The sequence below is a fragment of the Sphaerodactylus townsendi genome, linkage group LG02 (assembly GCF_021028975.2).
Source record: "Sphaerodactylus townsendi isolate TG3544 linkage group LG02, MPM_Stown_v2.3, whole genome shotgun sequence".
NCBI lineage: Eukaryota > Metazoa > Chordata > Lepidosauria > Squamata > Sphaerodactylidae > Sphaerodactylus > Sphaerodactylus townsendi.
The window spans coordinates 154,462,051-154,486,086 of record NC_059426.1 but is presented as its reverse complement, the minus strand read 5'-3'; the positions used below and the strand labels follow the sequence as shown (position 1 = coordinate 154,486,086).

Below are 24,036 nucleotides of genomic sequence, written 5' to 3'. Positions count from 1 at the left end.
AGGGTTCTGTGGTACCCTGGGGTGCCGTGAGCATGTCCCAGGGGTACCGCAGCAATGCTACTGGCCCCCCTCACTTTTGTGGTGTCTCCTGCTGGTGCCAGGAAGGACATGGAGATGGCCCAGGAGGCAGGGCCTGCCCCAAGGTCAGCAGCCAATTCCAACACACACACACCCCCGTGCTTCTCTTCACCCTGGGAGGGGAAGGGGGAGTGGCAAGTAGGGGCACTGAGAGAGGAAGGTGGGGGATCGCAGGGGTACCATGAGATATGAAGAGTAAGGTCAAGGGTACCGTGATGTCGAAAAAGTTGGGAAACACTGCTATATATTGTCGTCAGTGATACAAGCAATCTCAGATGTGTTTGGGGGTACGTCTAGAAGTAATGACAGTTGAAAGCCACCATGGCATAGTGGTTAAGAGAGGGACACTCTAATCTGGAGAACCAGGTTCATTTCCCCACTCCTCCACCTAAAGTCTCTGGGTGACCTTGGACCAGTCATAGTTCTCACATAACTCTTTTGGCAGATGCAGAGGCAGGCAATAGCAAATCACTTCTGAACATCTTGCCTTAAAAACCATGAGTCAGTTGTGCCTTAACAGCACACACACACATATGACAGTAGCAAATCCCACATCGTATGCTAGTGAGTTTATTGGAAGGAAAAATATTCATAAACATTATTAACAGTGGCATTAAGAGTTATGTGTTTTATAGCATCTTAATAAAAAGATGAAATATTGATTAATTCTTTGATTCAGCAGATCACAGCAACAAATGCAAGTGCATCTCAGTTGTATATGCAGAAAAAAGTTAAGTTTTAATTACAGGAACAGTTCTGCTGTTCTTAGACCCTGATCCCAAGCCCATTGCAAAGCAACGGGAGGTATGTTTTTTTCTATACATCTTGGTGGATCGGCTCTTCTCAATGCTATTAAAGTTTACTTTTTAAAAATATTTCATATAGTGTACTATGCAGCATTTCTATAACTTCTATGTACTATATGCAAATCTACAATCCCACCGAGCCCCAGGAAAAGCTCTATGTTCGTATTCTCCCTGGAGACATCAGCAATGGGACAATTTAAATCTTACAGCATATAAGAATGAATAAAATATAGAATTCTATACAAATATTATACATAGGAATACCAAGGGCCAAACTAGATGTGATGGGGAGAATATGTATTCATTAAGGTATGCATCAACTGCCATGTAAAACTGGGGGCGGGGGGAGGTATCTATTCTTTTACACAAAAGGGAGCACATGGTATGGGCGGGGCTAAAGATCCTCCCTTGGTCACCTGACCTCACTGTGCTCTATTTCTCATACTTGCTTCTCAAACAACAGCAAAGCTTGTTGGAGAAAGATGTAGAAAGTACATCAATCATGCATATGACTTCCCACGTTGGCTGGAACAGTGGAAGGTGGAAGTGGGACTGTTGCCTCAAACAACAGAGTGCAGCTTAGTGAGGTGGGAAAGGAGAGGTTCTTTAGTCCCCCTTGTGCATGCACTCCAAAATAGGAGTCCACAGCATGCGTGATGCGTTCACACCAGAGAATGGACACTTGCATGAATTCACGTAGATATCATTGTCACACCTAACTTATAAGTAGCTTGAGGATTGCAGGAAAAGAGGCTGCAAAACAAAGTTAAGATACTTGACTCAACAGTTCTTTAAACCCAAAAGACAAGTGAAGTGACACAAGTTTAAACTACTCAGTTTCTAAGTGCACTTTGTAAGAATGCTTCCTGTAAGCACAGCTAGGCCCAGGCATCTCTGGTTTCCTACAAGACCACAGAAGTCCAATCGTTCTACTGCCTCTTCCCACATCACATCCCACAAGGAATCTGCTGAGAGGCACCGGCTCACATGCGATGTTGGGTGGGCACAGGGTGTCCTCCTTTGTATCTCCCATTTTTCTTTCCCACTCGTGTCTGCCTCCCTTTGCAATATTGGTCCTATTCCCTTGCTGATTTGCAGCCACCCTTAGTCACAGCTCCTTTCCTTGCCCCCAGTTGTAGCTACACTGGAAGGAAAGAGAGTGTTACTTCTCTCTCATCCTCCTTTCAGTACCATCAACAGCAGCAGGTGTAAAAGGAGCAAGATGGAGACACTGCAGCATTACAAGCACCTTTGGGCCATTTTGGGAGAAGTACTTGGAGGAGGTGGCAACGGGACACAGTTCTCTTGGTCTCTGCTTCCACCATAGCCTTCAGAAACTATTCCCATTGGACTATTAACCCAGACTTTTCAGTTGGAGGTAGGCCCTCTGTCAAGCTGTGGGCCTCAGTAGGTGTCCAACTAAGATTACCATAGAAGCCAGATCTGCCAGGAAGTTAAAGGGAGATAAATGTTTAACCTGGAGAGGCAAAAGCCATGTAATACCTATACCTCTTCTAAATATATAAATAAGCCACTTCATGCAGGTCTCTAGAGAGGCAGTATATATACATTTTCTAAATAAATCTAAGCAAATTATACCTTTTATTAGGACCAACTTAAATAACACAACACAGCATTCAAGTCTTCAAGTTCACCAGGGTGGATTTAAAAAAACAACAAGCCACTGATGTTGTTACCTGTGACTTTGTCTACTTTGTCTTAGTGAACAAAGAGAGGGACTTTTTGGCTGGAGAAAAAGAACATCAGAAGGCACAATTAAGTAATATTAACCCAACCTGGCTTCCTTTATTTAGTAAAAGACCATGGCCAACAGAGCATTCCATCTAGCATACAACCAGAAGCCTTAAGATCTAGGTCTGAAAGAGCCCCCATTTTTTAAAAAAACATGCAGCCTGACGAAGGGTTCTGGAGAACTTGAGAGATACGCACAATGTATTGTTGAAGGCTTTCATTACTGGAATCAACTGGATGTTGTGGGTTATGCCTCTGAAGATGCTGGCCATAGATGCAAGCAAAAGGCTAGCGGCAAAAACTCTCAGATCATGCCCGCGCAGCACCAGAAAACCCACACCAGCCAATTTACACACAATGTTGTGTTTTTCAGCTTGATCTTAATAAAAGATATCACATGGCTTTTGTTCTTGGATTTGGTTATGGACCAACATGGCTACCCAAGTCTTCCATCTAAGAGTTAAACACACATCTCTCTCCTGGCATCATTGACTGTAGGACCAAGGCTGGATAGCCCACCCCTTCGCACTGGCCACGCTTGCAAGTCATCACTAGCATCTGGAAAGAAAAACTGCCAAAAGCCTCATTACACAATCACTGTTTCATAGTGACAAGTTCTATTGCATTGCCAAGTATGAGCTTTAAGACAACAAAAGGCATTAGATAGGATCTTAAAAACCCTGCTTGTTTTGTAGGTAATTAAAAATAGCAACACAAGACTTTCATTAGTATCTTCGACTACAGACATGTTTGAAATTTTCTTTTGAAAAAAAACCAGGGGGAGTAGTTTAAAAAAATACAGAGATGAATATATTTCTACATCTCGGTATACATACATCAGACTTAACAAATCCTCATTTTCAGAGATCAGGTCCCCTAAATTTTACGGGACATTGTTCACCTGAGCAAAGGTTGACTTGTGGTTATGGGTACTGGGCACAGTCAGACCACTAACCAGCTCGCTTCTTTCTGTATATCTAGGAGACTAAAAAGTGTAGCTACAGTACTTATATAATTTTTGTTTTTACAAAATGGCGTTTTCTCTTTTAGCTTGAGCCCTGTTATTGCTAGACTAAACTGAAGATTCCGGCATAATCGGCACCATTCATAAAGGATAGAACTGAGACGCTGCTTCGGATGACTGGATTTCCACTTGAGCCATTTTGAACTGGGTACACTGCAGCCACTTGCGGAGGACAGCGGTGATCGTGCTCATCTGGCCGGACCCCTGTAACATTCTAAGGCTATGGTGGTTCACATTGTTCTGAATAGCTTGCAGGCGAAGCTGGAGTCCCGCCGATAAATGCTGTTAAAACAGACAAAGGATTCTGGGTCAATACTTTCTTCAACACCTATACAAAATCCCAGCCATTAACCACAGCCGGAAGTAACAAGTTGGGAGGTCCCCCCCCCCCCAAGCAAAAACATCCCCATTTGAAGGCTCCTCTTAAAGACGGGTTCATCCACATGAATGTGTCACCACTTGATTACTGCAATGTCAAATGATGATTTGCACGTGAAAATAGGCCATCACAGATATGAGACCTCAGTTTTCATTTTACTGTATTTCAGCTTACTCACTCTGCTTTTCAATGGAATCTGTTCCCATATTCAAAAGCCAATTGCCTATCAAACGATGAGAGTACATGGATGAATCAAGTCCATGATATCTTGTATGACCAAATGCTAAAATGTTGGAAACCTACTGAAATTCCCTCTTCTACACGCCAACTTATGAGACACTGACATATTCCACCAGGGTGGATTTTGAGACAAATGTGGAATTTTTGAAATGGATTTGGTCACAAAATCCAGTGTACGTCATTCTTCCTATAGGTCTCATCCAGGATGATTAATAAAGGCCAATCAGTTTCACCTGGTGATATGCTCGGGAGACGTACAGATGGAAGGGATCACTTACTTTTAGATTTGACTGAATCATTGGTAGCCACATCGGAATCAACTGTAGGAGAGACACTAAATTAGTCACAGTACAAGGACCATCATACATCTGTTACAGTTTCAGGCTTCTTATAACTAATACCTATTTTTCTTAGTTTAATTTTCTCAGTTTAAAGAATAAAAGACCATAGTTCAGTGGTACAGTACATGTAGAAGATCACAGGTTCAATTCCCGGCATCTCCAGTTAAAAGATCTTAGGCTGCAGATGTTGACAAAGACTACTCTCTGCCAGAGATTCTGGAGAGGAACAATAGAAATAATGAGAGAAACAGCAGAGGAGAGATGGTGTTAATAAACAATATTAAAGCTAGAGCAGGGGTCTGCAACCTGCAGCTCTCCAGATGTTCATGGACTACAAATTCCATCAGCCCCTGCCAGCATGGGGCTGATGGGAATTGCAGTCCATGAACATCTGGAGAGCCACAGGTTGCAGACCTCTGAGCTAGAGGGACCTAGAGAGTATAGCCTCTCTTACATTTCCAGTAAGATTGGGGGCTACGTTTCCTATACTTCTGATTTAACACTATGATGCCTGACAGGGACCCCAAGACATCTTGGTCCCAATAAACCCTTGCAGTCCTGCCATCTCAGCTCTGCACACTGAGGAGTGGATCTTGTTTGTGTCTTCATCTAGAGCGGGAAGTAACTTGGGCCAAATGTTGTTTGTCTAAGGCCTTATTGAAAATGTGTTCAAATGACTTGTTTTCTCTTGCCTTGTTGGCTGAACTTTCTTCCTGTGTAATTTCCCCTGTACCACTGCAATAACATTTTCATCATCAAAATATGACAAACATTAATATTTTGTTTTTATGTAACATAAGAACCTCTTAAAGAGAATAATACTGGAATGAACTAAAGGCCTCTTATTTTCCCTTTGCTCTAAACATCCTTTTTGGAAAGGGTTGCAGCTAAGGGACATACAAGCTAAGCCCAAAGCTTTCCAGCTGCATCCAATTATAAGTACCTTTTAATTTCCTGAGCTAACTTCAGACCTGGTAAAATTCAGATCCTATTGCCTTCAGAGATCAAATGTGGTGTAATGGGTACAGAGTCAGACTTGCAATTGAAGAATTGAAATAACCACGTGATCATAAAACTGGGAAGTGCTATCTGTCTGTCTCTTTTGGTCCTCCCTCTCTCAGGCCAACCAAACTCACAAAGCTGTTAGGATAAAATGAGGGAAAGTAGGGATAAAGGTGTAACAGACAGCACCAGAACTCAAAAGAGCCACAGTGCTCACTGCAGTTACTGAATGTCATTTTGGAGAATCGACCTGTCTAAGAGCCCCATCCAAAGGGGTGGGGTGGGGGTAATCCATTTCTGGGAGTTTACCCCAGCAGAGGAGTGGTCTCACAGGTGTGAGCCTACACTGCTCCCCCTGGTGCTGGAATGTGGTGCTGGATGCGGCACCAGCATCCCAGCACCCCCCCACACACACACACACCTCTGTTTAGCAGGTGGGCCAGGGGTGGGGCCAGGGGTTCCTGACCTTTGCTGGTGTTATACTGGCAGGCCACAGTTTGGACTTCAGCGAACCTTTTTGGCTGGCTTAATCCATTGCAGATCATCAAGGCTTCTCAGTGGCATGGAGACTGTTGTACTTTGTGAGCTTCCCCATGCCTCCAGGAAGCCTCTTGAGGAGCAGCAAGGTGGTACCACATCGGCGCCGTGGCCCGCCACCTCCAGAAGCTATATTTCAGGAAGCCGAGCAGAAATCTCATGAGACCAAAAGTTGGCACAGCTTTTTAGGCCTTAGCCATTGTTTTGCAATGGATTCTCATTGTAAGATTGAGAGCCAGCATGGCACTGTGGTCAAAGTATCCTACAGCAGTCTGGATGATGTAGATTTGAACTTCTATTCTGTTGCAGCAAGTTTCTTGTATAAACATATTCATTCAAGCCTTCCTTTCACTTTCCATTCTCTCTGCGGCAAGCAAGATCACTTTTAGCACAATTTCAATTTTGCTTAGCCACCAGAGCAGGTAAATTTGCCAGTGAGCACAGCTTTGCCCTGGAAATCTTCCCTCTGCCCACAGGAAGCCTTCCCATTCTCTCCCACTACCATCCATACATTCCTCCTCACCATCCTTCCATGTTGCTTACTCACATTGGTTGAGCCAAAGAACACTAACCTCTGCATTCTATCGATATATTAAGATAACAGCATAATAATAACAGAGTGCTTGGAAATAACAAGCCTCTCTGTGCTTCTGTGGCAGCAGCAACAGCCAGGAGGAGAGAGAGAGAATATTGGCTCTAGGCATGGTCCCTTTCTTTAGCAGCATGTGATCCAAAGAATTGCTTTGCTTTTTCATTTGGAAGGGGATTATTTTTGGAACAGTAATATCAATAAAAGTGCAATTTAAAGAATAAGCCATCAATCTTTACTACTAAGCCAGCAATCTTCACTTTATGATATGTAATGAGATCTGTAAAGAATAAGTGCCTTTAAGAACTGTGCCTTTAAGAATTGTTGATAGGTGGAGTTAAGAGAACCAGGTCAGGAGAACTCTCTGCAGAAAAACTGTGCACCCAGGAGGAAGTACCTCCTCGCATGTAAACAGAGAAACAGAAGGAGAGCCCACTGTAAGCACACTGTGCAGGGAAGAGCCCTGAGATAAGCATTCCCTGCATAATAGACCAAAGACTTACCTTGACAAAAATGGTGGAATTGCATTCCTGTAATGCCTCCATTAAGCTGATCACATGGAGACACACCATCTCTACCATCTGAGGGGCAAAAAAGGTATGTCAAGATAAAATAAAGGCCTTGTGCAACACATCATGAAAACTTGCACAACAACTATGCATCCATGTTGCATGTATGCCTTTGACATCCCATCCTAGACGTGACCAGTTGCCATTCATTATGGAGCTGGGATTTTCTTCTTAAATTTGCTGGATTGTCTCTGAAAACTGACATGCTTCAAAATCATATTTATTCCTTACCCAACTGAAATGATTCACTGTTCTTAATCATCAGTGAGCTTAGGTCTAGATTTGAAAACTTCTGGAAATTTGAGGATGTAACCTGGGGAGGACAGAGACCTCAGTGGATACAATGCCATGAAGTCCACCTTTCAAAGCATCCATTTTCTCCAGGGAAACTGATCTCTGTAGTCTGGAGATGAACTGTAATTCTGGTGGATCCACAGCTCCCACCTGGACGCTGGCAACCCTAAGTGAGCCACGAATATATATTGCATTCATTTCCCTTCTTAAACATGAAATATGTCTTGCAGAAGCTATTTTTGATATTGTAAATATTGGCTTGGGTCCTCTAAATGTTCAGTGCATAGGGTTGCTACCTTCCAGGTGAGTCTGGAGTTCTTCCAGAATTACAAATGATCTCCAGATGACAGATGCCAGTTCTCTTGGAGAAAACAGCAGCTTTAGATGGTATACTGTATGGAGTCATATCCAGTGGTGGGATTCAAATAATTTAACAACCGGTTCCAATGGTGGGATTTAAATAATTTAACAACTGGTTGTTTACAAGCACCATTTTAATAATCGGTTCTGCCAAAGTGGTGCAAACCTGCTGAATCCCACCACTGGTCATCCCCCCCCCCCCCCGAGGTTCACTCCCCTCCCATACTCCACCGTAACCAGGCAATGCCCCCAAATCTCCAGAATTTTCTCAGGTTGAAGTGGAATTTTCTCCACACTATCCATATACCCTGATGCTGTACACCCTGGTAATGTGCAGGGTGCTTCCTCTTCCACTAAAATGTGTTTGTGTAACATCAGTGATTTCCAAGAGGCAGTTTCTTACATGGAAATTTTAGAGGAAGAGGAAGCAGTCACCACTGCAAAGGCTGTCTAAGGTTCACAAAATGTGCTCATAGGATCCAAACCATCATTTTAAGCTTTATATGTAAATACAGAAGTAAATCAAGACAAACAGAAAAATTACAGCAAAATTCCTTCTCATATTCCTAACAAAATTAGCTCCTTAGGAGGTAATTTACTTTACTTGGTAAAGAGTAGAGTAGACCATTAGAGATTGTAATTGCAAGCTGTTTTGAGACCTCTTAAGGTAAAATAAGAAGAGTCTGGATTTATACCCTGCCTTTCTCTCCAGTAAGGAGACTCAAGGTGGCTTACAAATTTCTTTCCCTTCTTCTCTCCACAATAGACACTTGTGAGGTAGGTGGGGCTGACCGAGTTCCGAAGAAGAAGAAGAAGAAAAAGAAAAAGAAAAAGAAGAAGAAGAAGAAGAAGAAGAAGAAGAAGAAGAAGAGGAGGAGGAGGAGGAGGAGGAGGAGGAGTTTGGATTTATATCCCCCCTTTCTCTCCTGTAGGAGACTCAAAGGGGCTTACAATCTCCTTGCCCTTCCCCCCTCACAACAAACACCCTGTGAGATAGGTGAGCTGAGAGAGCTGCGAGAAGCTGTGACTAGCCCAAGGTCACCCAGCTGGCGTGTGTGGGAGTGTACAGGCTAATCTGAATTTTCCAGATAAGCCTCCACAGCTCAGGCGGCAGAGCGGGGAATCAAACCCAGTTCCTCCAGATTAGATACACGAGCTCTTAACCTCCTACGCCACAAAGAACTGTGACAAGATCAAGGCAGGAATGCAGGAGTGGGAAAACAAATCTGGTTCACCAGATAAGACTCCACCGCTCATGTGGAGGGGTGGGGAAACAAACCTGATCCTCCAGGTTAGAGTCCACTGCTCTTAACCACTACACCATGCTGGTTCTCGGGTAGAGAAAAGCAGGATATAAAAAACAGCTCTTCTTCTTCCTCTTCCCCCAATATAATTTTTTTTACTTTGAATGCCTCTACCCTTGACAGTGACTTCAGGTTGCCTGAACGAACTCCCTAATGTGATTGCAACATTTAAATTATAAACCCTTTGCTTTTGGCTGAGCTGAAACTGGCCACTAGATCTGATCACTCCATCTGACTCACCACCTTGTTATGTGCCATCAGCTGAAGGATGCTCGGTGTCACTCGACTCCAGAATTCCAGGGCTGTAAGGATTGCTGTGAAGCTGAATTCATTTTGATTTTGAACCGTCGGAGCCACCGCAGCTTGTTCGCAATACACAGTCCACAGCTGGGCAAAGATGAAGGCGTGGAAGAGGGAACACATGTGCAAGACGGATGTCTGAAGGAAGAGAAAGAAGATGGGAAAGGGGGCTCCTTTCAAACAATGCCATGATGGTTTGTATACAATCTCCCTCAAAAATGTAACAGGGCAAAAAAATCCCCATTCTACTACATGCACACCTGTCAAAGTAATACTAATCAAATACCATTCTGTCAAGAATCCCTTTTAGCTTTGCTTTCCTGTCGGCCTACAGTGAGTGACATGTCAACACATTCATATTGAAATACCTAGTTTACATTCAAAGGCTAACATTAGATGAAAAGGATACAGAATTTGATATCTCTGAAAAATCACAGAGTTCTTTGGAATGTGGAAGGGCAGCATAGCTCTGATCAATGAACTACTGCAACTTCTCTCAACAACTGGCAGAATCCTCTTAGCCCATGACAGTAGTTTGGGGTCTGAGAAGTTCCCACAGAAATCCATAAAGCGGCCAGAAACTACTATATTAAACTGTGTCTAATTCCTGGGAACAAGGAAGATATTATTTGTGTCAGAGAGGTCTGTAGAAGCAGAATTTGTGTCGCATTTTGTAGTATGGTCATTTGTGGTGGGCATCCTAGCTCATCAGTCCCATGGCTGGACCTTCTCGCTGGGAGGAAGTTGGATGCTGCAGTGTCATCACAGCTAGGTCGACAGAGGTCAGTGGTGGCAAACCTTTGGCACTCCAGATGTTATGGATTACAATTCCCATCAGCCTCTGCCAGCTTGGCCAACTGGCCATGCTGAAGGGGCTGATGGGAATTGTAGTCCATAACATCTGGAGTGCCAAAGGTTCGCCACCATGGACATAGGTATTGATTCCTGTGTACAGTACAGCCAGTGAGAAAGGGGAACAATAGGAGTATGCACAGTATGGGTGGGTGAAGCCAGAGATGCTTCATCTCTTGCATTAGTCAGAGATTTCAAAGACCACGGCTAGCACCTGAGTTCTGAGGTAGCAATTCTAGGTCTCATTTGAAACCTGTTTCTTGCCCATGTTGGTACCAAATTTACCAAACACTAGAATAATTATACAGGTGATTATTTCTGGGAGGGGGCGGATCTTCAGCCTCTAAGCTAATTCTGTGGAAGGTCCACTCCAAACCCTTATTCGGGTCAATGTGTGGCTTTTTCTCAGGATATTATTTTTAGGATTGCACTGAAGGAAACTAAAAATCACCCTGGCCTCAGTCACTGGTCAGAAGACCAAAAGCTGCTGAGAACCTTCTTCTTCTGCCCTGATAGAAAGATCTCTGATGCAACCCTCACTTGCCCTGTGGCTAACATAGGCAAAGCTACCAGGGGGCTGGGGGGTGCATGTTGCACCGGGCGCACACCTGGGGGCAGTGCAAAAAATTCAGGTTCATTTGTGAGGGTTTTTTTTGTATTTTTAGTGTTTTTTCAGTTTGTGGCCTACAGGGGGCATAGTTTTTAGGCTAGCAGCACTGAAATTTCAAGGATGTTTTGGGAGACTCTCCTGATGATGCCAACCAAGTTTGGTGAGGTTTGGTTCTGGGGTTCCAAATTTATGGCCTCCCAAAGGGTGTGCCCCCATCCCCCATTGTTTCCAATGGGAGCTAATAGGAGATGGGGACTACACTACTACAAAGTCCATAACTTTGGACCCCCTGAACCAAACTTCACCAAACCTGGGTAGTATCATCAGGAGAGTCTCCTAAAGATAACCTGAAATTTTGATGCTGCTTGCTTAACAATTGCACCCCTGACAGCAGTCACCCCCCAAATTTCCCCAGATTCTCCTTTTAAATCCACCCCCTTCAGCATGGATTTAAAGGGAGAATCTGAAGTCCCCAGTTTAAACATTGAAAGTGATGCTGTTTCAGAGTGGGGGAATAATCCACCTCAAAACAGCATCACTTTCAATGTTGTTTTAACTGGGGACTCCAGATTCTCCCTTTAAAGTGGATTTAAAAGGAGAATCTAGGCTCCCTAGTTTAAACACCATTGAAAGTGATGCAGTTTTGGCATCACAGCGGCTGCCCATGGGGGGGGGGGGTGTGCAAAGATTTTGCACCGGGCTCCATTTTCCCTAGCTATGCCTCTGGTGGCTACAGATGCAAGTGATGGATAAACTGACTTCAGTCACCACCACCATGACTCCCCAGTAAAAAAGCAGGTTTAATAACAGTAAGCTGTTCTTAGAATCACTGTTGCTGGACACCAGTTCTTTTGGAAGTAGGTACGAAATATTTAGAAAAATCTTATTTCTTTAGGGGGAGGGCTGCTTTTTAATTTAATGTAAAAAACCATATATACAAGCGACAGATAGAAATGATACAAGTAAATTCACATTTTGAAATACAGTAGAACCTCGGTTTTCGTTGGTAATCCGTCCGAAAAGAATCGCTGAAAACTGAAACCGATGAAAACCGAGGCAAACTTTTCCATAGGAATCAATGTAAATCCAATTAATCGGTTCTAGGCTCTCCAAAAAACATAGCAAAAACACATTTTGGGGTGAATAAGCATAGTGTTTAATGCTGAAAATAGTAACACACAATAACACTAGGACCAGCTTCAGAGCCAGTGGACCAATGTCGCACCAGAAAGCTGTCCCAAGAGGTCTGTTTCTGACGCCTCTTTAAGATTTGTCTGAAATGGGGCAAGACATTGTCATTAAACAAGTTGCAGACACGGCCTGCAACAGCTTTGTCTGGGTGATTTTTCTCCACAAACTTCTGCACCTTACTGCAAATCGATGAAAACTGAGGCAAATCAATGAAAACCGAGACAAATTTTTCACTGAAAAAATCGATGAAAACTGAAACCGATGAAAACCAAAGGCACTGAAAACCGAGGTTCCACTGTATATATCAGTACATTTCAAATTGGTTCAATTAAAAAAAACACAGAACTTTTATAATTCTATGGAATTTAAATTGGACACGAGGGATAAGTCAGTCCACAGACCGTGCCAGTTAGCCTGTGGTCTGTCCAGCACGCTGAACTGAATGTCATTTATTCAGAATAATCACAAACAACTGTCATACCTTGGATTGCTCTGGAAACCCAATCAGGATCACAATTAAATGATCAGCAACATGAGAGCCGGCATCCAGCGGAATGGGCATACAGACCGAAGGGGAATTTGGACAGATGACATTGTGAGTCAATGACCCCAAAAGAAGCCAGGAGAGCAAGCGGATATGCGTTACACATTCAATGAATTCTTTGGGCCTGTTGGAAAAGAATAATAGAAATTAAGTTGTGCGTAAGGTCCTCACTCCTTCAAAAGACCCACAGTTGTGCAGTTTAATGGGGAAAAAGAGGTTCTGCGCATTCTTATGCAACATAATGGCTAATCTCTGTCTCTATCATAATCTCTATCTAGAGCATAGTTTGGTGGACATTTTATGGATTCACCTTGAACACTGCTTGTGTGGAGATGAATATCACAACTCCTCTTCTCCATCATAATCATACCATTTGGTGATATATTCAATTTTCTTACTTTTATAAAAATATTTATGACCAGCTATGTCTTACCCCTGTTGCATTGCAGATGGAGGGTGATACAGCCAAGGTAGGTAGCGAACTACAGCCTTGTTATCCCTGTGGTTGCCCCGCGAAATTTCCATTGCAGCAATTTGAGCTAAACCAACTTTCAGATGCCCACCAAAAGTGTCTTCATGGAGTGGTTGGGAACATGTCTTCATGTGACTCTAGGGTTCAAGAGCATTCAGTGTATTGAAGGAACATATAGTGCCTTTTAAAAACAATAGTACTGAAACATTATCCAATTTCAACAAAATGTTTTTATGTTGTGCAACACCCTGAGCCCACATAGGGAAGGGTGTCTTACAAATTTAATTAATAACAGAACAAAAATTATGAAAATTGAGATTATTATTTGACCCAAAGGATCCAATGGTTATCTTTGGAGAAAATTTTTGCTATTTCTCCATGCTCACTGTTTCCCCCAATGCCCTATGCTGTTCTTAGAGATCTCCTAAACCTTGCAGGCAGAATTTGGGGGACACAATAGTCTGCTCCTGGAGAAGAAAGATATGAAAGACCCCTTACATGATCAGAACTTTACTCACAGGTCACTAGATGCAAAAAAAGTCTTCAATTTAAAAAAACAACAACAAAGCAATAGAAAGTCACAGAGAACATATTCCAGCAAAGAACAAGTAATCAAAAGGAAAATGAGTGCACATGTTCCTCATTTGCAAAGAATAATGAATGTTTAAATTGTCTCCAGAACTAAGAATCAATCCTAAGACTGAAATAAATTTTAGAATCAGGGAAAGCCATTACTGATCAACAAAGGCAGTAATGTGTCTCTGTACAGGATCATTTTCTGGGCAGGCTGCAAATTACACAACAATAAATGAAAAGTCCTGCAATGTTATTGCACATGAATGGAATTCATGACCACTTGAGACTCACTAAATTTTAGCCTTTGGCCCATTTAATGGGCTTTGAGGATACTTCTTTTGACTCAGCTTGTATCAATCTCTGGGTTTATTTGGGTTTTTGAACAACAGTTTCCATTCAAAATGTTTGTTAGCCACTTTTTTCCCCTTGTGGAACTCAAGGCAGCTCACAATATAAAGACAACAGCAGAGTAAGCCTATAAAAGTTAGGAAAGATGGAAACTGTTGGTTCTGGTGGGTTTTCCGGGCTGTGTGGCCGTGGTCTGGTGGAGCTTGTTCCTAACGTTTCGCCTGCATCTGTGGCTGGCATCTTCAGAGGTGTATTACAGAGGTGTATGCAGGGGAAACATTAGGAACAAGATCCACCAGACCACGGCCACACAGCCTGGAAAACCCACCAGAACCAGTTGAATCTGGCCGTGTAAGCTTTCGACAATACGTAAGAGAGTTCATTCACTTTTTAAAAAAAGTCTGTGTATGTTAAAATCTTATTAATGGACCATTATGTTTTCTGTCCTAGCACTTTGACACTGCTTTATTAGCAGCCTTGTCTTGCCTCTCAGCAAATAAGTAGGATATAAATACTTTAAATAGACAGAATACCATTGCTCACTTGAAGTCAACAATGCACATAACCATCACATTTAATGTTCCCATACAATAAACACAACTGATGTACCTGGACACTATTACTCACCTTTAATTTAGTCAAGGTGTGCATATCGGCAATAAAATCCAACATTTCCCCAATATACTGCCTCATACACTCCATTGCTGCTGTCCCACACTAAAATATAGAAAAAAGAATAGTTCCACAGGTCACAACAGTCCATTGCAGCCCATAGAAGATAGTCTTACAACACCATGGGACAAAGATCAGACTCTTGTGAGAAAGTATGGCACCCCTGAAGTCCACATCTAGTGGAGTCAAAAAGGTGCTCTTGACTAATGGAGAATAAACAGGTTGTAGAAAAAAAGATAGGCTCTTGACAGTGTAGGATGAATTACTTTGCAACTAAGTAATACCAGACACATTACACTTCTCAAATGAATTACAGTGGTGGATTTGCACAGGCAGAAATACAACTGAGTGCAAATGGGGTGGGAATGTTTTTTGCTCTGTTAACCTGAAATGAGCAACCATCAATTACCTTAATTTTAAGAAATAAGAAATTAGAATGTCTCTGGCTGATTCTGTATCAAAATGTTTAGACTTGGCTCCCCATCCAACTCAAGGCAGCCAACTCAGCATCCTAATAACAAGTTACCCTTTTTGATGGGACCGTTTGGATCCAACGAAACAAACTGTGCCCTATTTGCTGGATTTTGTGGCGGGGGGGGGGGGAGAACAGCTGCTCAAACTTTAGCAGCTGACCCAAGTATTTCTCATTTCTCTATGTTAATATAACATTACGTGGAGGTGAACTACACCACCTTCTGTCTTCTCTGGTGCTATGCCTGTCAATACACTTGACAGGACAACAAGCGGTAAAAAAACAAGGTCATAGAGAGCCCTGTCAGAATGTCCTTTGTCTTCCAAAGTGACTTAAGGAAGGGATTCCACACACTGCTTCTTTCAAAACTGAGTGACTGAATGATGAAAAGAGTATTGTGCACCAGCTTCTTGAATAACAATGGGTCAATCTGGAGGCAGAGGGTACTGTCCGTCATTTGATTTTGTTTCTTCTTACACTTCTAAACATGCTGCTTTGCAAGTGGGATAATCCCCCGATCATCATTTCTTCCAAAGCTACCAGGTTCTGGTCCTTTAAAGCCTAACAAATTTGTATTCTGGCATAAAGCTTTCATTTGAGACTCAAGTCCACTCTGTAGCCTATGAAGCAGGTTCCAGCCACTAATATTTATGCTTGAATAAAAACTTGTTAGGGTTTAAGGTACCACAAAGTTCCTGTTTATATTTTTTTTTCTGCAACAGAATGATTATATTAAGGGCTACTCCTCTTAATCCTTACCACAGACTCACCAGTTGACTCAAAGGGCAAGTTCAACCGGAAAATGGAACTCATGGCGATGATCAAATAGGTTTTAAATGTCTGTGATTTCTGATGCTTTCACAGAACCTCCATTCTAAACAAGGGTGTGCTGAACTTGGCAATGCTGAACTTAAAAAGGGGGCTCCTTTAAACAGTAGCTGGCAAATCCCCAAAAAACCAGAAGAAATAAGCTTTTATCAGGATCACTGTCTACAACTCCCTTCAAAGGGGAAAAAAACCTGCTTCAGCACATTCGCACAGAGTGCTTTAAAGTTTAAATTGCCCCTTCCTTCTTCTCTGTTATAATCTATGGGGAATCTTTCTGGGGCTTTGGGGGCAGGGGCTGTTTTTAAGGTATAGACTTGAAATTTTCAGGATAGCTGCTGGTGACTCTTCTTACAGGAACCCCCAAGTTTAGTAAAGACTGGGTCAGGGGATCCAATTATATTGGCTCCCGTATGAAGGAAGTTTGGGGACCAATACAATCGGACCCCCAGACCCAATCTTTATCAAACATTGGGGCTCTTCTAAGGAGAATCACCAGCCACTATTCTGCAACTGTGGTGCCTCTACTTTAAAAAACAGCCCCCCAAGCCCAAGAAAGATTCTCCATTGATTACAATGGAGCTGAATTCTTTCAGAGTTCTGAAAAAAAAACCTGAAAAAAATAATGGTATGGCTTTTCAGGGAAATTTGGGAATCCTGACCATTTTTGACAGCCAGTGACAGTACAGAATAGGTGTACCTTCCTTAGAATGATCTAGGATTGACCTTTCTACTATTCCTTTGGTTTTGACCATTTGATTTCCATATTAAGATGCTAAGTATTCTTAGAGGGCAAAAAAGGGGTGACATTTGTCTTAATACTTACTCCGGGCACAGAAGCAATCATCTGTTTGGGCAAGATTGTTGATTCAGCTAGTTTTGTTCCAGTATCTGCACAAACAAACTAATGAGAAATTTAAAAAATTAATCAATTTTGTTGGGGAGGGGAGAGGTAAAATGAAATTGATTAGATTGGTGGCAATGTTGCTGGACACAAGTAGCTACTTTGCATGATAAACAAAAAGCATTGCCCATGGTCATCTCTGCTGACCAATTCATTAGTAAGATAAAAGAAAAACGCTTTATAATATAAAAACGGAAGTGTGTTCACATTTCTGCATTTGCCAGTTTAAACCACGGAAGGATTTGCAATACAACAAGAAATCCTGGTACCATTGTGCCAATCACAGCACTTTCATTGAAAACCAATCTGGTGTAAGGAAAAGAGCAAAAAAGTGGTGAAACCAGGGTTAAAATTCCTTCTCTGCTATGAAGCTCCTTGCGTGAGCAATGGCCAGTCAATCTAACCTATTTGACGAAGTTGTCGAGAGGAGGAGGAGGAGGAGAAGGAGGAGAAGTTTGGATTTATACCCCAGCAGTGGTGTAGTGGCTAAGAGCAGGTGCACTCTGATCTGGAGGAACCGGGTTTGATTCCCAGCTCTGCCGCTTCAGTTGTGGAGGCTTATCTGGGGAATTCAGATTAGCCTGTGCATGCCCACACACGCCAGCTGGGTGACCTTGGGCTAGTCACAGCTTTCCTGAGCTCTCTCAGCTTTCCAGAGCTCTCTCAGTTTCCTGCATTGCAGGGGGTTAGACCTGATGGCCCTTGGGGTCTCTTCCAATTCTATGACCATTTCCTTGATTACATTTCTATCTTGTCACAGAATTCAAAATGGCAGACAAAGGAGATCTCCCATCCAAGCCCTGATAAGACCTGCTTAGATTTGGTTACATTCTTGTATCTTGTAGCTTCCAAGCATACTTGAGGCTTACATAGAAATATCAGAACATTGCTTGAGAATGAACATTGTCTGTCTACATCACACTTAATCCAACCCTTCACTATAGTTGGTTTTTTACTGACATAAATTCCTCCTTCTGTCAATGCTAGCAGGGTGTAGTAGTTACAGTGCCAGGCACCTGAATATATCTGGAGATAAGGTTCCCCTTCTTCCTCCAATTTGTGAAGATTTTTGTTTCATCAGGTGCTTTTTCTGTGATCCTTTCTTCTTGCCTGAGGTGTTGATTGCCATTTTCATGTTTTGTGTGTGAATTTCAGTTTGGGTTTTAATTGTTTTAATGGGGTTTTGTTTGGTGTTAATGGGTTTTTAAGATATGTTTTTATTACTTACTAGCAGTAAAACCTGCTGTAGGGTAACAAATAGAGCAGCCCTAGATGGGGCTAGGGGTGAAGGCAGGTAGGGGAGGGCTTGCTGAGAGGGCTTGCTGGGGATGGGGCGACAGGGCTCATGCTGCCCTGGAGCAGAGGCACCAAGGCACTGCTGCCCCAGGGTGGGGGGGAACAGGAGAAGGACAGGAGGGCTCGCTGCAGGAGGGGGGAGGGCAACAGGGTCATGTTGCCCTGGAGCAAGGTGCCACTGCTGCAGGGTGGGGTGGAATATCTGACAACGAACCCTCCTCTAATAAGGGAGCAGGACTCACTTCATGAGTCCTGCTCCCTTATTGGTAGAGGGTTCATCGTCGCACATTTCATCCCTTAGCGCTTTATTATTGGTAAGATGCTTTTGATCAGTTAGTTGTGCCAGTGGCCCCGATCTGGGCAGAAAGGCCAAGTATAAATCTTGCAAGTAAAATGAATAAAGAAATCTAGGGCCCATCACTTAAGCCATGGGCGAGGGAAACATCCAGGCTTCCACTGAAAAGCAAGGTTACAATCAAAACACATAATCATTCACCAATTTTTTCATCAAGGACTGAAAGCTCATTGGGCAACCAAGGGAATTCCCATGAGTGCGGACTAACTGCTAACTATGTTGGCAAAGGCGGGTCATTCTAGGTAACTGCATCAGTAAATCCAAACTAAGGAGCCATATGAAGCTTTCTCATACTGTGTCAAATCATCTCTGAAAGCTACAGAACAGCACCAGCCATCTCGTTAAATGGTTTGGTACCATAAATAAGAAAACATATCTTCTGTAGTCTAAATAAATCATTTGTCTCGCACATAACATGCATTACTATTTTCCAGATATATGTTGATGCAGTTCTGATTAAGAAAACACAAATTCATTTAAAAGCATTACTGAATTCATAATAGTTTTTCTGTTGTTATGTATCTTCTCCATCACTGTATACAAACAGTATGATAGTCCTCATGTGGTGGTGGTGGGGGTCCATGGAATTATTTGTTGTTAAAAAGGGGTCCTCACATTCAAAAACCGCAGGAATCATTGCTCTAGACCAGGAGTCTGCAACCTGTGGCTCTCCAGATGTTCATGGACTACAAATCCCATCACTCCCTGCCAGCATGGCCAATTGACCATGCTGGCAGGGGCTGATGGGAACTGCAACCATAACATCTGGAGGGCCGCAAGTTTGGCACCTGTGCTTTAGACAGCTCTTCAAGTTATTTTAGTTGTGGAAGTCGTTTTTAGCTATTCCTCAATCTGATAGTCTTGATCTACAGGCCCAGAAATATTACAAAGATCTCATCTGGTTCCTTCCTCCTAATCATGCAAGTGGGAAACATCAGTCTTGGGAAATTCTTCCCTTTTTCCACAGAAGCTCTAACTGCACAGCAGGGTCCAGGTCACCTCCAAAGCATAGCAGTACCCATAATAATTGTCTGCAGTCTCTTGTTTTTGACACTCCCTAAACAATTTCCTCTACCCTTTTTTTAAAGAAACAACACTACTACCCTCCCTTTTAATTAATGGGGACTGAACTAAATTGTACTTGCAAACATTAACTCTTTTCTTCACCTGGGACCTATTTTTCTTTCCTCTACTTCTCCCTCTAATACTCTTCCCCCCCACCCCCATACTTAGGGGATTTTTAAACCCTGTGTAATTGAAATCATCTTCTCTGAGAATCAGCAACTCGCAGAAACACATGCCTGAATGCTGTGCTAGGCACATCAGAGGGAAAAGAAGCTGTCGATCATATGGAATTGTGCGTGACCCACGGAGCAAGTCTGCAGAGCGTTGGCTTATGCCTTGGGCCGTCCTGGTCACTTCCATTTCAGTTCCTTGTCATTTCAGAGTGACTAAGTGCTAGTGATTGCCAACCCAGACATTCTGCAGTGGGGAATAGCTCCTGCCAGGCTGTAATGTTGAAAAGTGAATGCCTCTAATGCGTGACAACTACTGTGCTGTTTCCTTTCCGGTTTTGGAGGAGCTTGAATTTTTCAGGGCTCAAAACATGTATGGTCAAAAGAAGAAGACCACAGTCTAGAGATTCTATCCATTTGCGGGAGCTGCTATGCCAGATGTTTTCAAACTCTAGCTTTAGCTAATCTTTTTCACACTGACTGATCTGCATAAAAGCTTGATATGTTGTATAGGATTCTGGGCTATATTCTGGGGTTCACTGGCAAATCATGGTGGTCCAGTTCCTGGAATTATTCCAAGCAGCAGGTCGTAGGAAAAACTTATCTCTTTGAGGCTGTGGACAGCCACTGCCAGCCAGAGCAGACAACACTGAGCTAACTTGGACTAATGATCTGATTCCATATAAAACTGTTGCATCTGTTCATAAGACCCCTTTCAAGTAAAATTCTGTGCCACCCTTTGATAGAGTACAAGGATCATGACACTATCTCAAATGCATATACTGAAGTTTTTCAGTGTTTGCAAACAGAAGGGGAAGCAAATATGCACAAAAAGTCTGCTCACTGTACGCCGTATTGTGCTGAAAGCAGAGAGTTGCCTTCTCTTACTCTCACAAAATCTGAACTCTAAATCAGCCAATGAAATTGATTGGCAGTAGGTTTCATAGAGACGAAACAAAACGCTGAGGGTTAGTTACATAATCAAGATATATCTAATTCTGAACCTGGCCTCTCTACAGATCAAAAAGCCCAGATAGAGATAGGGGGATATCTCTACAGACCTAGAAGAACCTCAAATTTTGTAACAATAACAACAATCCAAAAAGTCATGGAGAGAAAAATGGAAGTTTTATAATGTGATGCCATGAGATGTTGGCCAACATTTTTAGGGAGGGAGGCAGGCAAGGGGAAGGAGGAGATGGGAAGAAGCACAGAAAATGAAAACAATAGGAGAAGGAAGAAGAGTCAGTGGCTGCAACAGGCAGGTGGCTGAATGAACCAGCTATTGAAGGAATGAGAAACATGAGGGAAGGAAAGGTAGCAGCAGCAAAGCAAAGAGAGACAGTGGGAAAGCAAGCAAAGGATAGAAGTCCTGGCAGAAGAAGGGGGACAACAAAGGAAGAAGGATTCAAGAAAGTTAAGGAAAGAAAGACAATGAAAGGGAAGCATGAAGGAGAAAGTGAATGAAATCATCTCCCTTTTGCACTGGTGAAGGAAACACTGTAGATCAAGCTGTGCAGTCAAGAAAGGGAGATTTCATCCAACAGCCCCTCCTTACCACAGCTTCTTATGCCCCACTGCATTTGGTTCAAACCATGACTCACAACACCAGTTCTTCAGGGAGTCTGGGGGAGGGGGGGAGTGGAAAGACCTGAATCGCAAAGTCCATGGAAATTTCTTGTGGGATTCCATGCACAGTCTGTGAGTCCCAATCCTATACATTTCTGAATTAGAGGAATTGCAACTGAGCTGATGTACAAATGATCTATAGAGGAAGCCCCGGAGACTGGTTTTCACCATTTCTTGGGAATTTGGGAGGGGGGATCTGCAAGGAATAAAGGGGATGGCAAGCTTTGCCAAGTTTTGGTGCTCTGCCACTTATCAATAAACACTGCTGATCAGCAACACAGAGTCCGTTTATTGGCTTAAGGTTCGAGACCTAACAAGTACAGGGTTTGATTTCCCACTCCTTCACATGAAGTCTGCTGGATGACCGTGGGCCTGCCACAGTTTTCCCAGAACTCTCTCAGTTTCACCGATCTCACAAGGTGCCTGTTATGGGGAGAGGAAGGGAATGTGATTGTTAGCCACCTTGAGACTCCTTAAAGTAGAGAAAAGCAGGATATAAAAACCTATTATTATTATTATTCTTTCACTATATTACTGAACTGGACCTAAAGAATTACAGTGCAGAACCTGAAATGTGGTTCCAAGAAGATGGGGAGACCCTCAGAAATGGCGCTAACATGGGGGAGTCTTAAGTGAGAAGGGGGAGTCTGCAATAACAATATGTATTCTATGAAAAAGGTCATGCCCTTGTACCAGCAGAAGAGAGCTTTGGTTCCATGCATTATCTTATTTTCACAGCTGTAACTTAATTTGGTTGTTCTCCATGATAATTCCAAGCTGAACAAAAATACGAGACAGAGAAAAATAAATGGACAGGCAGAGCATTTATTATGCCAGTACAAATTTAAATATAAGAATCCCATGTTTTAAATTAAAATACCCTCTGGAGATGTTTGATTAGCTCAGGGGGGCTTTTTGACACAGAAAAGTCAACCCACTTGAAAATATTCACTGAGAAACATTTTTAAAAATCAAAAGAAAAGAATCTTTTCTCTACCTGGACCAACAGCAGCAAGTTCGTATCTGGCAAAGGCGACTTCAACTTCAGAGCTTGCAATAATTCTAAGATGACGCTGCGGGATAAATAGAACTTATCTCTTTCCTGAAACAAGGAAAACAATAAAGTTCCCGGTGACTATGAGGAGCATTGCTGATAACAGATCCTGGACAACAAAACAATTTGACTGAGCATACTGACCCAAAAGACAGGTTGTGTGTGGGGCGGGGGGAACCCTGTGAGGTCTATGTGTGCCTCAAAGAGCAAATATGTATCAAACCCCTCTGGGGAATCACATTCAGCAGCAAACTTGTTCCCTCCTTATAGTTTATGCTTCTATCCAATTTCCATAGCTCCTTTCCCCAATGGGATATAGCCGTGGCGGCGAACCTTTGGCACTCCAGATGTTGTGGACTACAATTCCCATCAGCCCCTGTCTGGGGGGGGGGGGGGGTGGGGGGGGGGGGGGGTGGGGGGGGGGGGGGGTGGGGGGGGGGGGGGGTGGGGGGGGGGGGGGGTGGGGGGGGGGGGGGGTGGGGGGGGGGGGGGGTGGGGGGGGGGGGGGGTGGGGGGGGGGGGGGGTGGGGGGGGGGGGGGGTGGGGGGGGGGGGGGGTGGGGGGGGGGGGGGGTGGGGGGGGGGGGGGGTGGGGGGGGGGGGGGGTGGGGGGGGGGGGGGGTGGGGGGGGGGGGGGGTGGGGGGGGGGGGGGGTGGGGGGGGGGGGGGGTGGGGGGGGGGGGGGGTGGGGGGGGGGGGGGGTGGGGGGGGGGGGGGGTGGGGGGGGGGGGGGGTGGGGGGGGGGGGGGGTGGGGGGGGGGGGGGGTGGGGGGGGGGGGGGGTGGGGGGGGGGGGGGGTGGGGGGGGGGGGGGGTGGGGGGGGGGGGGGGTGGGGGGGGGGGGGGGTGGGGGGGGGGGGGGGTGGGGGGGGGGGGGGGTGGGGGGGGGGGGGGGTGGGGGGGGGGGGGGGTGGGGGGGGGGGGGGGTGGGGGGGGGGGGGGGTGGGGGGGGGGGGGGGTGGGGGGGGGGGGGGGTGGGGGGGGGGGGGGGTGGGGGGGGGGGGGGGTGGGGGGGGGGGGGGGTGGGGGGGGGGGGGGGTGGGGGGGGGGGGGGGTGGGGGGGGGGGGGGGTGGGGGGGGGGGGGGGTGGGGGGGGGGGGGGGTGGGGGGGGGGGGGGGTGGGGGGGGGGGGGGGTGGGGGGGGGGGGGGGTGGGGGGGGGGGGGGGTGGGGGGGGGGGGGGGTGGGGGGGGGGGGGGGTGGGGGGGGGGGGGGGTGGGGGGGGGGGGGGGTGGGGGGGGGGGGGGGTGGGGGGGGGGGGGGGTGGGGGGGGGGGGGGGTGGGGGGGGGGGGGGGTGGGGGGGGGGGGGGGTGGGGGGGGGGGGGGGTGGGGGGGGGGGGGGGTGGGGGGGGGGGGGGGTGGGGGGGGGGGGGGGTGGGGGGGGGGGGGGGTGGGGGGGGGGGGGGGTGGGGGGGGGGGGGGGTGGGG

General features: G+C 45.0%; 1 protein-coding gene across 1 annotated transcript; it reads right to left on the bottom strand.

Moving 5' to 3' along the window:
- Positions 1–632: 632 nt before the first annotated feature.
- LOC125426668 (protein unc-79 homolog) lies at positions 633–22,654 on the bottom strand. Its single transcript, XM_048485259.1, has 9 exons — positions 22,554–22,654; positions 16,964–17,041; positions 14,796–14,885; positions 13,206–13,381; positions 12,710–12,896; positions 9,519–9,713; positions 7,252–7,329; positions 4,558–4,599; positions 633–3,942 (listed from the first exon to the last, which is right to left on the bottom strand). The coding sequence occupies exons 2-9, from the start codon at positions 16,982–16,984 to the stop codon at positions 3,742–3,744; spliced, it is 990 nt and encodes a 329-aa protein (XP_048341216.1). The 5' UTR covers positions 16,985–17,041; positions 22,554–22,654; the 3' UTR covers positions 633–3,741.
- Positions 22,655–24,036: the final 1,382 nt, after the last annotated feature.

Bases quoted from the DNA above. Each gene is read 5' to 3' on its own strand.
- LOC125426668 (XM_048485259.1), bottom strand. From the start codon at position 16,984: ATGATTGCTTCTGTGCCCGGA. The intron at 9,714-12,709 runs GTATGACAGTTG...CTCTTCCTTCAG, and splicing joins GGTTTCCAGAGCAATCCAAG to ACATCCGTCTTGCACATGTG. The intron at 3,943-4,557 runs GTAAGTGATCCC...CTGTTTTAACAG, and splicing joins TGATTCAGTCAAATCTAAAA to CATTTATCGGCGGGACTCCA.